The 17,884-nt window shown below is 40.1% G+C and overlaps 1 protein-coding gene and 1 pseudogene across 2 annotated transcripts in view; both read left to right on the forward strand.

The window, feature by feature from the left end:
• Positions 1-17,884, forward strand: part of ACSS1 (acyl-CoA synthetase short chain family member 1) — a 65,767-nt gene that overhangs the window by 24,541 nt on the left and 23,342 nt on the right. For both annotated transcript variants that reach the window (XM_036009423.1, XM_036009424.1), the window contains exon 3: positions 12,667-12,866. In XM_036009423.1, coding sequence (XP_035865316.1) covers positions 12,667-12,866 — 200 coding nt within the window. The remainder of the gene's footprint in view (positions 1-12,666; positions 12,867-17,884) is intronic.
• On the forward strand, positions 7,337-11,266 carry LOC118496754 (annotated as a pseudogene).

The raw sequence follows: 17,884 nt of genomic DNA on the forward strand, positions 1-17,884 counted from the left end.
TAGTTGAACAAGTGATGATGGAAAACTTCCCTAATTTGATGAGACAAAAAGTCACACAAATACAGGAAACACAGAGAGTCCCAATCAAGAGGAACCCAAGGAGGCCCACCTCAAGACACATCATAATTAAAATGGCAAAATTTCAAGACAAAGAGAGAATCTTAAAGGCAGCAAGGGAGAAGAAGGAAGTAACATACAAGGGGGCCCCAATAAGGCTAACAGCTGACTTCTCAATGGAAACACTCCAAGCCAGAAGAGAATGGCAAGAAATAATCCAAGTAATGAGAACCAGAGGCCTACAACCACGACTACTTTACCCAGCAAGGCTCTCAATTAAGATAGAAGGCCAAATAAGAAGCTTCTCAGACAAAAGAAGTCTAAAAGAATACACCTCCACTAAACCAACTCTGCAAGAGATGCTGAAGGGACTGCTTTAAGGAAAGAAAGGAAAAGAGAGAGTGAGAGAGGATCACACGTACATAAAAGGCAATGAATAAGTACCTATCAATAATAACCTTAAATGTAAATGGACTAAACGCTCCAATCAAAAGGCATAGAATAGCTGATTGGATAAGAAAACATGACCCACACATATGCTGTCTACAAGAGACCCACCTCAGGATAAAAGATCTGCACAGGTTGAAAGTGAAGGGCTGGAAACAAATTTTCCAAGCAAATGGACAGGAGAAAAAAGCAGGGGTAGCAATACTCATATCTGACAAAATAGACTTCCAAAGAAGATCCATAAAGAGAGACCCAGAAGGTCATTTCATAATACTCAAGGGAAGAATTCACCAAGAAGACATAAACATAGTAAATATATATGCACCCAACATAGGAGCACCTAAATACATAAAGAAAATCTTAGAGGACTTCAAGAAAGATATGGACAGCAAAACAATTATTGTGGGGGATTTTAACACCCCTCTATCAAAAATGGACAGATCTTCCAAACAAAACATCAACAAAGATATCGTGGCATTGAACAATACCCTAGACGAGCTGGGCTTTACTGATATTTACAGAACCCTCCATCCCAAAGAAGCTAAATACACATTTTTTTCAAATGTACATGGAACATTTTCAAAGATTGACCGCATGATAGGACACAAAACAAGCCTCAACAATTTCAAAAAAATTGAAATCATACCAAGCAATTTCTCGGATCACAAGGGACTGAAACTAGAAACCAACCACAAGGAAAAAAACCCAAAACACTCAAATTCATGGAGATTAAACAGCATGCTATTAAACAATGAATGGGTCAGGAATGATATTAGGGAAGAAATCAAACGGTTTTTGGAAACAAATGAAAACGAACTCACAACAACCCAAAACTTATGGGACACAGCCAAGGCAGTCCTGAGAGGGAAGATCATAGCGATACAGGCCCACCTAAAAAAGTTAGAAACATTTCAAACAAACAACCTAACCCTACGTCTACAAGAACTCGAGGAACAACAACAAAGACAGCCCAGAGCAAGCAGAAGGAAGGAAATAACCAAGATCAGAGCAGAATTAAATGACATAGAGACTAAAAGCACAATTCTAAAGATCAATGAATCCAAGAGTTGGTTCTTTGAAAAGATAAACAAAATCGACAAGCCTTTAAGCAGACTCATCAAGAAAAAAAGAGAGAAAACCCAAATAAACACAATCAGAAATGAAAGAGGAGAGATTACAACAGATACCACAGAAATACAAAGGATTGTAACAAATTACTACAAAGAGCTGTATGCCAAGAAATTTGAAAACCTAGATGAAATGGACAAATTTCTAGAAAAATATAACCTTCCAAAACTCAATTAAATGGAAGCAGAAAGCCTGAACAAACCAATAACAGCAAAAGAAATCGAAGCAGTAATCCAAAAACTCCCAACACACAAAAGCCCTGGACCAGATGGTTTCACAGGAGAATTCTACAAAGCATTTAAGGAAGAACTAACACCTATCCTTCACAGACTATTTCAAAAAATCCAAAAAGATGGAAGACTACCAAACTCTTTTTATGAGGCCAACATCATCTTAATCCCAAAACCAGATAAAGACACAACAAAGAAAGAAAACTACAGGCCAATGTCGCTGATGAACATTGACGCTAAAATCCTCAACAAGATACTGGCAAACCGCATCCAACAGTACATTAAGAAGATCATACACCATGACCAAGTTGGATTCATCCCAGGTATGCAAGGATGGTACAATATATGCAAATCAGTAAATGTAATACATCACATAAACAAAAGCAAAGACAAAAACCACATGATCATATCGATAGATGCAGAAAAAGCATTTGATAAGGTACAGCACCCATTTATGATAAAAACATTCAGTAAAGTGGGAATAGAGGGAGCATTCCTCAACATAATAAAGGCCATATATGAGAAAGCTACAGCCAACATTATAGTCAATGGGCAAAAATTAAAATCTTTTCCACTAAGAACAGGAACAAGACAAGGATGTCCACTTTCACCACTTCTATTCAATATAGTACTGGAGGTTCTAGCCACAGCAATCAGACAAGAAAAAGAAATAAAACGCATCCAAATCGGAAAGGAGGAAACAAAACTGTCACTGTTTGCAGATGACATGATAGTGTACATAGAAAATCCTATAGACTCCACCAAAAAACTGCTTGACCTAATAAATGAATTTGGTAAAACAGTGGGATACAAAGTCAATATCCAGAAATCAAAGGCATTTCTGTACACCAACAATGAAACAGCAGAAGCAGAAATCAAGAAAAAAATCCCATTTGAAATAGCAAAAAGGAAAATAAAATACCTAGGAATAAACCTAACCAAAGAGGTAAAAGACCTGTATTCAGAAAACTACATAACACTGAGGAGAGAAATCAAGGAGGACACAAACAAATGGAATCATATACCGTGTTCATGGATTGGAAGAATTAATATCATTAAAATGTCCATACTACCAAAAGCAATCTACACATTCAATGCAATACCGATTAAAGTACCAATGGCATATTTCACAGACATAGAACAAACACTTCAACAATTTATATGGAACCATAAACGACCCCGAATAGCTGCTGCAATTTTGAGAAAGAAGAGTAAAGTAGGAGGAATCACAATACCTGACATTAAACTATACTACAAGGCCACTGGAATCAAAACAGCCTGGTACTGGCATAAAAACAGGCACATGGACCAATGGAACAGAACAGAGAGCCCAGAAATAAACCCAAGCCTCTACGGTCAATTAATATTCGACAAAGGAAGCAGCAACATAAAATGGAATAAAAATAGCCTCTTCAACAAATGGTGTTGGGAGAACTGGACAGCTACGTGCAAAAAAATGAAACTCGAGCACCAACTTACACCTTATACAAAAATAGATTCAAGGTGGATAAAAGACTTAAATATAAAGCGTGACACCATTAAAGTCCTAGAAGAGAACGTAGGTAGGAAAATCTCAGATATTTCACGCAGAAACTTTTTTACTGACTTGTCTCCTAGAGCAAGGGACATAAAGGAAAGAATAAACAAATGGGACCTCATCAAAATTAAAAGCTTTTGCACAGCTAAGGAAAACAGTATCAAAATAAAAAGAGAACCAACTGTATGGGAAAACATATTTGCTAATGATACCTCAGACAAGGGTTTAATCTCCAAAATATATAAAGAACTTACGTGACTCCACTCTAAGAAAACAAGTAACCCAATTAAAAAATGGGCAAAGGACTTGAACAGACAATTCTCCAAGGAGGACATACAGAAAATCCAAAGACACATGAAGCGATGTTCAATATCGCTAGCCAGCAGAGAGATGCAGATTAAAACCACAATGAGATACCACTTCACACCAGTCAGAATGGCCATCATAAACAAAGCAACAAACAACAAGTGTTGGAGAGGTTGTGGAGAAACGGGGTCCCTAGTGCACTGTTGGTGGGACTGCAGACTGGTACAACCATTATGGAAAGCAGTTTGGAACTTCCTCAGAAAACTAAAAATGGATCTTCTTTTTGACCCAGCAATTCCATTGCTGGGACTCTATCCTAAGAACACTAAAACACCAATACAAAAGAACCTTTGCACCCCGATGTTCATAGCAGCACAATTTACAATAGCTAGGTGCTGGAAGCAACCTAGATGCCCATCAGTAAATGAATGGATCAAAAAACTATGGTACATTTACACAATGGAATTCTATGCAACAGAAAGAAAGAAGGAGCTCCTACCCTTTGCAACAGCATGGATGGAGCTGGAAAGCATTATGCTAAGTGAAACAAGCCAGGCAGTGAAAGACAAATACCACATGATATCACCTTTAACAGGAATCTAAAAAACAAAACAAAACAAAACAAAACAAAAAACTAGCAAAATATAACCAAAGACACTGAAATAGGGGATAGTCTGACAGTGGCCAGAGGGGAGAGAAGAGGGAATTTCAGGGGGGAATGGGTAGGGATTACAGGAACAAATTTGGAGGACACATGGACAAAAACTAAGGGTGGGGGGTAATGGGGGGAAGGGGGGAGGGTTGGGTGGAGGGGCTGGAATGGGAGTAGGGGGGAGAAAACTGTACTTGAACAATGATTGAAATAAAAAAAAATTAAAAAAAAAATTTAAAAAAAAAAAAAAGAAAAGAAAACAGTATGGGATTTCCTTAGGAAATTGAAAATGGAACTGCCTCGATTCCCAGTCAGGGTACATGCCTGGGTTGCAGGCCATGACCCCCAGCAACCACACATTGATGTTTCTCTCTCTCTCTTTCTCCCTCCTTTCCCTCTCTAAAAATAAATAAATAAAATCTTAAAAAAAAAAAGAAAATGGAACTGCCTTTTGACCTGGCAATTCCACTGCTGGGGTTATATCCTAAGAACCCTTTAACACCAGTTCAAAAGAACCTATATACCGCAATGTTCATAGTAGCACAATTTACAATAGCCACGTGTTAGAAGCAGTCTGTTACTTCCAGCAGTTACTTCCAAAAAACTGTACTATGCAGCAGAAACAGAGAAGGAGCTCCTACCCTTTGCAAGAGCATACATGGAACTGGAGAGCATTATGCTAAGCGAAATAAACCAGGCAGTGAGGGACAAATATCCTATGGTCTCAGTTTTTAGTGGAACCTAATCAACAAAACAAACAAGCAAGCAAAACTGACCAGAGACATTGAAATTAAGAACAAACTGATAGTAACCAGAGAGGAGGTGGGAGGAGATAATGGGGGGAAAAGGGGGAAGGGTTCTCAGGAACAACTATAAAGGACACAGACCAAACCCAGGGGTCAAGGTGGTGGGATCAGGGTAGGGAAGTGAGGATGGCTGGGTGGGTGGCGGAGTGGTGGGGGGGAAATGAAGACAGTTGTACTTGAACAATAATAAAATAAAAAAAATGAGTTGGCTGTACAAGATCTTCCTTTCCGCAAGGCCAGTCAGTATTTTACTGGTGTGTAGCATTATGGGCATAAGGCAACATTTGTATATTTGGGGACATTATTTGCATATGCCCATGTTGGAGGCTTGACCCTGAAGAGTCTATGTTGTAGGCAAACTTAGATATCTTGTTCAGTACCTGAAGAACAAATGTTATATTTCTCCTTGCACTGGAAAATATAACTTTAAATCACTTTAGTGAGATTTATTTCTCAGTTGTACCTAACTCTCCCTTGGAAAGATGCCATAGGCAAGGAGAAAGCCAGTGTTTCCTGCAGTGATAGCTCAAAGCACCAGTCACTAAGTGGCTACATTATCTTTTGATACGGAAACAGTAGCATTTAAGTGTGTGAAAATCTTTAAGAAGTCATGAATATCCAAAAACATGCTTTTAAACAATCTTTGAGTACTTGGAATAAGAGGATCATTTTAATAATATTGTTTTTTAATGATTTGAAGACTTAGGTTTGCTTGCCATAATTTCCAATGGTTTAAATCTGGAGGCAATTGCTAATAAAAAGCAAAAGTTTAACATGAAAAAAATCCAAGTTTAAAAAATAATGGGCTAGCTAAAAAGATGAATAGAAATTGAAATATAATTAAATAGGGAGAAATGTAAAATTCAGAAAGTCTACTTTAAAAAAATAATTATCTGATTAATATGGGAAAGCTCTGGTTAAAGAGTGGCTGTTCCATATATTGGGGGTTAGGGGTGGATTAGTGAACTCATTGAATTTGAGCCACCTGTGTCAGTGTTAAACAGTTGATATACTCTTAGTTTACAGGGTTAAATAGAGTTGAGGGGAAGATTCTGGGTACCTATATTCTGCTCTGAGCAGATAACCATGGGAATGTGGGGGTCCATTTGGTAACCTGGAGGTATGTAGTAAGTGAAAGTGGAGTCACAAAGGTCTGGATAAGAGAACCTGTGAGATGAAAGGCTTCATGGGATAGTTGTGGGTGTTCAGGAATTTAAAGGGCTGTCATTTAGTGACAAATTAGATTTATTCAGGGGAGCATTAAAAGGCTGAGCTAGGACCAAGGGGTAGAATTTGAACAGCAACAAATCTTGGTCCAATTTTCAGAAGACTTTCACTAGTCAAGTGACAGAGGCAGCCTTGTAAGGTGGTGACTCCCGGTGGTGTAATGTTTAACAGAGCCTGGATTACTGTGGTCAAGAATGTTATAGTGAGATTTCTGAACCCCAGGGAAGCTGCACCCACTGACCTACAAGGATTCCTTCAACTTTGAGGTTTATGGCCTTTGCAGACCAGATAGGAAGGGGTATGAGCTTAGAGTTTTACCTGGATCAAATTCTTTATTAGAAATTTCTCCTCTGGATACAGTAGAAGTGTGGGACCCACTGGACCTTGCTCTAGCTCAAAGACACATGTTAAATCCCCTTGACCCTTCAGGGAGCACAAAGGTTGCCTCAGTGTGGTCTCCAAACCCTCCCCCAGAACTATGGGTCAACTGCTCAGCTCTGACAGCCAAGCAACTTCTGCCCTTGTAGCAAAATTCACTCATTCACTTCCTCTTTGCTGCCTTGCTCCTCCTCTCCACAGCTAACCTTTCCAGAATGCATTCCCTGCTGCCCTGAGCAATGTACCACCAAGATGAGATGATAAATGCACTTAAACTCTTGTGCACGTGCCTTCACTTCCCCACTCAGCCAAAGCTGTACTCCTGGAGGACACATTCCATCTCATTTCCATTGTCTAATGCCCCATTCACCCCTATGATCCCTAGAAAGGAATTTTTAGCATCTTAAGAAATCACTGAACCCTGGCTGGTGTGGCTTAGTGGATTGAGCACTGGACTGCAAAGCAAAAGGTCACTGGTTTGATTCCCAGTTCAGGGCTCATGCCTGGGTTATGGGTCAGGTGCCCCAGTGCAGGGTACATAAGAGGCAACCACGCATTGATGTTTCTCTCCCTCTCTTTCTCCCTCCCTTCCCCTCTGTTTAAAAATAAATAAATAAAATATTTTTTAAAAATTCACTTGTGAGTTAGCTGATTTTAGTGATTTTAGAAAATGGTTTCAAACAAAGATGTCTAATGAGAAAAATAATACCTGTTGAATATTTGGTAGCATCCCAGGTGGGTAATACTTTTCATTAATACTTATAAGTTATACAAGGTAGATGGTGCCTGCTGTTTCTCTGATGGTTGTATAGCATCCAAGAAAGGTAAGATTCCATGCTTAGGCAGCTGCTATAGAAAGCTAATACAGATCTCTGTTGATACAGTTCACATTTGTTCCTTGACTTCAAATTGCTGTGTTTGGTCTGCAGAATGACTGAATTTCATCACCATTGATCTGTGGCACACACTCAAGCCTCCATCTCTCTAGGCACTGCCTAGAGAGATGTTTGCCAATGGAGATGATATTTGCCAATGGTACTAATGGTATTTAGTACCATTATGAACATGGTACCTATACTGAACTTGAGTTACACTCCTGCATCGTTGACCATAGTTGCCACTTCAGCACTGTCAACAGGCCATCCCAGCCTCTGCATCTGGAGTAGCAGAAGTGTTTCTGGCCCCTGGATTCTGGGGGCTTTGATATTAGGGGCTGTTGGGAGGCTTTTTCTTTATCATAAACTTAGGCAAGTGGTGGGTAGGGTACTAATGAAAGGTGCCTTTGTCTTCCTGAAAGCTTTAAGGAGAAAAGATGAAATCTGACAGAAGATGCATGCTGGGGGCAGCCTGGGCAGCAGTTGCTGGTGATGGTGGGGTGAAGTGCACGGTGGCCTCATGACTTGGTTCTCTTCTGGTCTCCTTGCCTGATGGCTTTGGAAAGAAATAAAGGCCCCCTTGAGGTCCCTGCTTGAGATAAGGACCTTTCATTTTCATTCTGCTGTGGTTTCCTGGGCAGCTTCTTGTTGAGTTTTGCCTTTCTTTGGAACACTTTCCTTGATTATCCTTTGAATAGAGGGGAACTATGCAGATACTTGTAGGGGCCTTGAAGAGCTTGAAGGAGAGCCTGACCTGCTGGCCTGCAGAAGCCATCGCTGCCCCACTAGGGACCTCTTGGAGCACTGCAGAGGACAGGAGTGCGTTCCCACCAGTGGCCTTCCCCAACCAGAGAGAGTGTCACCAAAACCCTATGTGTCAGGGACCCCAAATAAGGTCCTTCTGCCTAATGTTGCTCACACTAATAGAATGAGACTATATTCAGTAAAGCAGAGGAGAAATTTTATTCTTCGATCAATGCACAGAAAAGGGCAAGGTTATTCTCTAAAGACACTATTCGTCTAATTTGAAGAAATTAGGAGAGTCTTAAAAGGGTTAGTGGCAGGTAGGTAGATTTAGGGGGGTAGGGATTTCCAAGGAGAAGGTGGAGATCTTGGAATTGCAGAGGAGCAGCACAGTCTCTAAACATATTGGGAACATACCTGACCATAAATAACATCTCTTTACTGTTAAATCTCCACCCATGGGCATGATTTTTAACATGCTGATGAAGGAATGTTTGTTAAAAGGCCGCTTGGGAAGGGTTGCCAGGGCCATCTTGGATCCTTCCAGCACAGACCAATTTTTTAGCTGTGCTCTTGGGTTTTTTATCGGGTTCTTGCCTGAAGGCTTAGTTCCTCCTGGAATTTCCACCTTTTCCTGACTTGTTCAGCTAGTTCTTGTCAGGGGATGTGTTGGAAAATAAAGGGAAGACAAGAAAGTCAAGCTCAGATCCTGATGGTACTGCAAACTGCATCCTCAGTCAGGGATTCCCAGATGCTTTCATTGGAGAAGCTTGGCCAGCCACAGACTCTGCTCCATCACAGCCACTACCACCTACCCAACAGCAGCAGCAGCAGCAGCTGTACCACCACCACCACTATTATTATTTCTACTACCACAGCCACAACCACCATCACCAGCAACCTCACCAATACCTGCCGCTTGGAGCCAAGGGCAGCTCCAAGGCCCAGCCAAAGCTGCTGAAACATGAGCAGAAATGCTCTCCAGCAGCACCTGGGAACATGCAAAAGGAAAACAGGCTATGATGAACTAAATGGTATTGCTGAAGAAAGAGAAATATCTTTAAAGAACCTGGTTCTGATGAAATTACCAAACCTATTTCCATGGTCCTCAATGACAATCTACATGTTGTAGACATTAATCTGAAGCAGACTTTAAAAGCCAGCACCTTTGGGAAAGTAGGAATTAAAATGAGGAATTTAATTCAGAAAAACAGTATGGACAGTCTTATGAAAATAAATCAAGAACCAGTCTGTAGATAAGAGTGATACTGTAGCAATTCCAAAAGTGTTGTAACAAATAATTCTGGCTATATTACTAATGGTTATATGGGCAAAGCAGCAGATAATTAGGTGGTGGATCTAGAGTGGATATGCCACTCCTTAAAAAAGGAAAGCTAGATGCAATAATTTCAAGGGTTGTGAAAACCTTATGTTATTAGTGTAGCACAGAACAATGCAACAAGAAACCAGTGTCTCAACCTTCCAACAGGGATTTGAAACTGAAGCCTGACTACAGTGAGCCAAAGGGAAACCGAGTAAATGATTCAAAGCCCATTTAGAAGTATGAAAATAGGCCTGGAGGAACAAATTGAGGAAAGCCTGCTATGGGTGATATATTGCAGAAAAGATCTGATATTAATACCTGGTACTGATTAATGATTAATGATTGGCTCAAAGGAAAGTATGCTTCTGTTGTTGCCTCCAAAGAGGACTTTTGGACCCTATTTAAACTTCCTCCAGTTTTTCCAGTGTACAATGACAGTGCTAAAGTATTTCTTAAAATAAGTTGTGCAAGCAAAATTAAGGAAAACCTAAACAAAACTACAGAACAATTGTGTGTCACCATTTTCATCTTTATCCTCTTCTTTATCTACTGGGAAAATTCAGACCCTATCTTCAAATTGGTTATCGCAGGTCCCTGTGTTAGTGCTGAAATCTGTTACTTCAGCCAACTTTTATAATGGGCTTCTTTTAGCAGGGACTGATGCAAGTGTGTATTCTGCAGGGGCTTAGCAACTACTAATTACCGCTGCTAATACCCTAATACTCATCTCTTCTGGCACTGATTGTTCTCTGGAACATTCCTCCCTTCAGCAGCTGGTGAACTAATTAAGTCTAACCTTTTAATCTACCCTTCAAATATGCAAACTATGCTGTTGAGCACAGTCCAAGTGAATCTACACTATTAGACATATCAGCAAAACCTGGGGGATATCTTCCATAGTTAGTGGGGTTTATCATTTAAAATGAGTCCAGTGCTGCCCCTGAAATTGTTATTGGGAAGTCATCAGATCATAAAGTGATGGACGAGACTTTTCAAGGGGAATATCTCCTGTATTTCCAAGGCTTATGAGCTGGAAAAATTGACTAGTCCTTAAGTTCTGGGTAGCATTCTAAAACCTGGGACTACTAGTGAGAGTGGAGCCTTATTCTTGGAACCCAGTAGTATAGGTAATTTGCAAAAAGCAGACCACAGTAGTGAAGGTGCTTTAGTGTTTGTTTTAAATGACTACAAGATAGAAAATCAAAATCCTCTGGCATCTCCTACAAATACTTTGTTAGGCTCCACCAAAGAACAGATACCAGAGAAGTCTAGAAAGGACTGATAGCTGGGGTCCTTTTGACCTGAGGGCTGCTATTGTATATCACACTAAAGAAATGGATTCTGTTTGGAATTTGCAGAAGATCCCAAAAGGATAATCGCTTACAATGAAACCATGAATAGTTCAGATCAATGAAGGACCAGACTGCCACTTGTAACCTTTCTGCATTATTAGAGCCACTATTCAGTGGGGCACACAATGCTTTTATGCCCCTACATCTTCAATGCAGTAGAGGAACCAAAGTAGAATCGTAGAATAATACATACAAATATATGTACATATAGTTATAGTTATATATATGTATATGTATAAATATATATACATATATATTTATTAAAGACAACAGGAAGTAATTAGACTTCTTAAGGAATCAAATTTATTTTGAGACTATACATGGTTATTTAGTCTCCTGTACTGAATAGTATTTTTTTTCTTTTGTAGTTTTTGTTTTTAAGTGTGAATGCAAACTTGTTAACAAGCACAAAAAAAGAGAACTCAATAGTATTTTATGGATTTACTAATGTAGTGGCACAACCTGGTGACAAGAGGAGAGCCTTGGTTTCCCCTTATTCTGTCCTCCTGTGTTAGTTCTTTTTATTAAGTAATAAGTTAAAATCAAACCATGTATAGCAAAAATGAGAAAATGGCCCTGGCTGATGTAGCTCAGTAGATTGAACATGGGCCTGCAAACCAAAGGGTTGCAGGTTTGATTCCCAGTCAGGGTGCATGTCTGGGTTGTGAGCCAGGTCCCCAGTGAGGTGCGCATGAGAGGCAACCACACATTGATGATTCCTTCTTTCTCCTTCCCTTCCCCTCTCTCTAAAAAGAAAGAAATAAAATCCTTTTAAATTTTTTTTTAATGAGAAAATGGTTATTTCCAAAGTTCAGGTTCAGCTAGACCAAGTACTGGAATTGACTGCCATAAACTGCATGGGCCAGGTTTGGTCATCTGATAATCCCTAAGCCAATCATGTTGTTCGGGGAGACACAGAGTTCTTATTGACAAGCTGAGTCTTGATGTAAGTAGAGAGTGGGGTTGTGCAAGAGGGGAGAGGTATGGAATAGTGGGCCTTTGGCACAGTTGGACTCCTTCCCACTGTGCCCTATCAGCACGTAACATAAAGGGAAATGGGGTGCCCTTGCTACCCACCAACCCTGCCTCAGGGCTACATGGAATGTTACTGTCCTGCAGTTTCTCTTCCTTCCAGACTCACTGTGGGTTCAGAGTTGGGGTCTGCTGCATGAACTTTTGTCCCTGCCTGGTAAGAGCCTTGCTTGGTGCTATGGTTTGTGTTGATTCAGAAAACTGGTCCTTGCTTTTTCCCACTAACTGTTTTACTTATAAAATCTTTATTTTGGAGGTGAACATTTTGAGAAGTCTCAGGGATATGACAATCTTCTTTTTGGACATTTGCGGTCTTTGAGAAGCCATCCCTTAAACAGACGCAAGGACAGTTATTTTACCTCAGCAGTGACAATGAGTCTTTGTCAATCACAGTCTACAAAGTTAAAAGCATTGTTTTCTGGAAAAGACTACCATACAATAAGTATTTAATTGTCTGCTATCTTCCAGGCATTAGCTAAGTATACAGCACATGCAGAATCACTCCACTCCAAAGTTTTCTGAGTTTTGGGCCTCCTCCATCTGTCATAGCCATCTCTTCTCTGTGCCATAGGGAGCTATTGGAGACCACATGCCGCCTGGCCAACATGTTGAAGAGGCATGGAGTTTGTCGAGGGGACCGTGTGGCCATCTATATGTCTGTGTCCCCAATGGCTGTGGCTGCAATGCTTGCCTGTGCCAGGATTGGAGCTGTCCACACAGTCATCTTTGCTGGCTTCAGTGCAGAGTCCTTGGCTGGAAGGATCAATGATGGTGAGCATATGGGCAGGGAAAAGGAGGGAGGAACCAGAGTTACCGGTCCTTGTTCCTTGGCCTCAGAGTACAGATAGGCATTAATGAAAGTCACAAAGACAAATAATAGACACTACTAGGGACAGACCCACTGCTGAATGAGCATTTGTTCTATAAGCTACGATATGAGCATGTTGTACTTAACCAGGTGTAGGGAACAGCATAGGTACCAGCTGAGTGATGGAAGAAATTGAGTGTGTAAGAGCCTGGGGTAGGCTGGTGTGGCTCCAGAAGAGAAGGGAAGAAATGGATAGCGTGAGATAGGACTGGGAATATACAGATGTACAGGGAAGGTCCCACAGATCAATAGCTGAAATTAAGCCTTCCAATGTGAAGAATGATGGGGAACCATCCCTGGAGGCCAAGAGTCAGGTGTGGGAGCTTGTGATGTATCTTTAAGGCTTTCTGTCTACAGACGGGTCAGAATTTCCCAGACAAGTTGCAGAAGAATATCATCTCTTTCCTTTTTTGGGTATCAGAGCCCATTGTTATAATGGTGCCCTGTGTTCATGTGGTCAGAAACCTTCCCCAGTGAGATTCTAGAAAGAATCCTTTCACTGGCTCCCCAAGGAGGATGCCAAGTTCTGGGGGGCAATTGGAGTTCTTTGTGTCTCATGGAAGACTTACTTATGAGTAATATACAGAGCTAAAAGCTAGAGTTCTCTGATTTTGCTGACCATCCTCTTTAGAAAAGGCTGGTAAGCCTTTGAATCCCTTTTAACGTTTTCTTCCTCCACTTCCAAGGGTTGGTGCTGCCACTTCTTTCTCTAAAGTGAAGCATTTTCTATGTGCCAGGCAGTTTCTAAGCAGTTTACAAAGGTCATTGACTTTATTTATTTATTTTTTAAAATTATTTTATTATTGTTTAAGTACAGTTGTCCGCATTTACCCCTACCACTCTCCCTCCACCACAGCAATCCCTCCCTCCCTCCCCTGCTTCCACCCCACCCTTGGGTTTTGTTCATGTGTCCTTTGTACATGTTCCTAAACACCCTTCTCCCTTTCCCCCACATTATCCCCTCCCACCTCCTGTCTGGTTACTGTCACTTGGTTCTTAATTTCAATGTCTCTGGTTATATTTGCTTGTTTGTTTGTTTTGTTGATTAGGTTCCACTTAAAGGTGAGATCATAGGGTATTTGTCCCTCACTGCCTGGCTTATTTCGCTTACCATAATGCTTTCCAGTTCCATCCATGCTCTTGCAAAGGGTAGGAGCTCCTTCTTTCTTTCTGCTGCATAGAATTCCATTGTGTAAATGTACCATAGTTGTTTTTTTTTATTTTTTAAATTTTAATTGTTGCTCAGGTACAGTTTTCTGCCTTTTACTCCCATCTCAGTCCACCCTCCAGCCCTCCCCACCTCGTTCCCACTTCCACCCTCTCCTTGTTTTTGTCCATGTGTCCTTAATACTTGTTCCTGAAAACTCTTCCCCTTTTCCCCTGAAATTCCCTCCCCTCTCCCCTCTGGTCATTGTCAGCCTGTTCCCTATTTCAATGTCTTTGGTTATATTTTGCTTGCTTGTTTGTTTTGTTGATTAGGTTCCTGTTAAAGGTGAGATCATATGGTATTTGTCTTTCACCACCTGGATCCACTCATTTGCTGATGGACATTTAGACTGCTTCCAGGACTTGGCTATTGTACATTGTGCTGCTATGAACATTGGGGTGCATAGGTTCTTTTGAATTGGTGTTTCAGAGTTGTTAGGATATAACCCCAGCAGTGGAATTGCCAGGTCAAAAGGCAGTTCCATTTTCAATTTCCTAAGGAAATTCCATACTGTTTTCCATAGTGGCTGCACCAGTCTGCCTTTCCACCAAGAGTGCACGAAGATTCCCTTTACTCCACATCCTCTCCAACACTTGTTTGATTTGTTTATGATGGCCACTGTCACAATTGTGAAGTGGTATCTTATTGTGGTTTTCATTTGCATCTCTCTGATGGCCAGTAATGCTGAGCATCCTTTCATATGTCTCTGGGCTCTCTGTATGTCCTTCTCAGAGAAGTGTCTATTCATGTCTTTTGCTTATGTTTATTTGGGTTGTTTGTATTGACAAACCCTCCTGGAGTGGAGTCATGTGAGTGCTTTATATATTTTGGAGATCAAGCCCTTGTCTGAGATATCATTGGCAAATATGTTTTCCCACACATTTGGTTCTCTTTTCATCTTAATGCTGTTTTCTTTAGCCATGCAGAAGCTTTTTATTTCGATGAGATCCCATTTGTTTATTTTTTCCTTTATGTCCCTTGCTCTAGGGGACATATCAGTGAAAATATAGCTGTGTGAAATATCTGAGATTTTCCTGCCTGTGTTTTCCTCTAGGACTTTTATGGTATCACTACTTATATTCACACCTTTTATCCACCTTGAGTTTATTTTTGTGTATGGTATAAGTTGGTAATCAAGTTTCATTTTTTTTTTTTGCATGTAGCTGTTTAGATCTCCCAGCACCATTTGTTGAAGAGACTAATTGTACTCCATTTTATGCATCTGCCCTCCTTTGTCAAATATTAATTGGCCATAGAGACTTGGGTTTATTTCTGGGCTCTCTATTCTGTTCCATTGGTCTATGCGTCTGTTCTTATGGCAGTAGCAGGCTGCTTTGATTACAGTGGCCTCGTAATGCAGATTGATATCAAGTACTGTGATCCCTCCTACTTTGATCTTCTTTCTCAAAATTGCTTCAGCTATTTGGGGTCATTTATGGTTCCATATAAACTTTTTCTACTTTAACCTGCTTGTTTATTTATTTATTTATTTATTTTTAAATGTGTTTTCTTGATTATGCTATTACAGTTGTCCCATTCCCCCCCCCTCCTTTATTCCCTTCTGCCCTGTACACCCCTTCCGACCCGCATTCCTCCCTTTAGTTCAAATCCATGGGTCATACATATAAGTTCTTTGGCTTCTACGTTCCCTATACTATTCTTAAACTCCCTGTCTATTTTCTACTTACCATTTATGCTACTTATTCTCTGTTCCTCTTTGCCATTCCCCACTCCCCCTCCCTGCCAATAACCCTTCATATGATCTCCATTTCTGTGATTCTGTTCTTGTTCTGGTTGTTTGCTTAGTTTGTTTAGGGTTTTTTTTGTTTTGTTTTTTTTTAGGTTGGGTTGTTAACGGCTGTTTGTTGTCATTTTACTGTTCATATTTTTTTATCTTCTTTTTCTAAGTCCTTTTAACATTTCATGTAATAAGGGCTGGGTGATGATGAACTCCTTTAACTTGACCTTATTTGGGAAGCACTTTATCTGCCATTCCATTCTAAATGATAGATTTGCTGGATAGAGTAATCTTGGATGTAGATCCTTGCCTTTTATGACTTTGAATACTTCGAAGGGAAGAGTGCTGCTTGCTGTGCTCTCTGCAGGTTTTCAGCCATTTCCCCCACTACCCATAATCAAATTGGGTCCTTCTGGTGCAGACTCCCCAGGTAGGTGGGTTGGTGTATGTTCTAGGATCCAGTGGGACTCTCTGGTGAACTCTCCTGTGAGGCTCGGAGTTTCTCCTGCTGCTACAACCCCCACAGGTGTATTTCAGACAGAGGCTTTGAGGCTTTATTTCCTCGTACTGACCTGGGTTCTACAGTCTATCTTACTCTCCAGTTGTTGTTCCTGGTTTACCTGCACGCAAATGTGGGACCACCCAGTCCTCCAGCAGCTGCCTTGCCCTGAGTCCTCTCCATCTGGCTGCCCATCTCTGCCCCTCCTACCAGTCTGGATGAATGTTTCTTCTTTAACTCCTTGGTTGTTGGGCTTCCAAAGAGTTCAATTTTCTGTCATTTCTGGTTGTTTTTTATTTCTAAATTTGTTGTTGTCCTTATTTTTGTTGTGCAAGGAGGCACAGTGTGTCTACCTATGCCTCCATCTTGGCTGGAAGTCCCATATAAATTTTTGAAATGTTTATTCTATATGTGTGAAATATGTCATTGATACTTTAAAAGGGGTTGCATTGAATCTATAAATTGCTTTGGGTAGTATGGACATTTTGATGATGTTAATTTTTCCAATCCATGAGCTTGGTACATACTTCCATTTATTTGTGTCTTCCTTAATTTCTTCCTTCAGTGTTGTGTAGTTTTCTGAGTATAGGTCCATTGACTTTAATTTCACTAAGTTAGTCCTCATAAATATTGCATGGAACAATATTCTTATTATTTCTCCCTTTTGTATTACAATAGTAACCATTTTAAAATGTACAATTTTGTGGTGTTAAGTACATTCTCAGTGCTGTGCAACCATCATCATTATCTGTTTCAGAACTTTTTCCTCACCCCAAATGTATTCCTCATATCCATTAAGCATGCATTCCCCATTTCCCCCAGCCTCTGGCAACCACTAATCTGTTTTCTGTTTCTATAATTTGCATATTCTGGATATTTTGTATAAATGAATTCACAATATGTAGTCTTTTTGTGTTTGGTTTCTTTCAATAAGCATAATGTTATGAAGGTTCATCCATGTTGGGATGTGTATCAGTACTTCATTTTGTATAGCTGAATAATATTTCACTATATGGATATGCCACATTTTGCTTATCCATGTATCTGTTGATGGACATTTGAGTTGTTTACACTCTTTAGCTATGGTGAATAGAGGTATGAATGTTTGTGTACAAGAACACTTGCTTTTAATTTTTTAAGTGTACATGTAGGTGTGGAATTGCTGGCTTAACTGTTAGTTCTATGTTTAACTTAGTGAGGAACTGCAAAACTGTTTTCCAGAGGAGCTGCACTATTTCCCATTGTGACCAGCAATATATGAGTGTTGCAATTTCTCTAAATTCTCATCAAAATTTGTTATTTCCCTTTTTAAAAAAAGTTATACCTATTCTGGTGGATAAGAAGCAGTTATCTCCTTGTGGTTTTGATTTTCATTTTCTGAATGACCCATATCACTGAGTATCTTTCATGTGCTTATTGTCCATTTCTATATCTTACTTGAATAAAAGTCCTTTGCCCATGTTTTAATTGGTTATTT

Source organism: Phyllostomus discolor, chromosome 9 (assembly GCF_004126475.2).
Source record: "Phyllostomus discolor isolate MPI-MPIP mPhyDis1 chromosome 9, mPhyDis1.pri.v3, whole genome shotgun sequence".
Lineage (NCBI taxonomy): Eukaryota > Metazoa > Chordata > Mammalia > Chiroptera > Phyllostomidae > Phyllostomus > Phyllostomus discolor.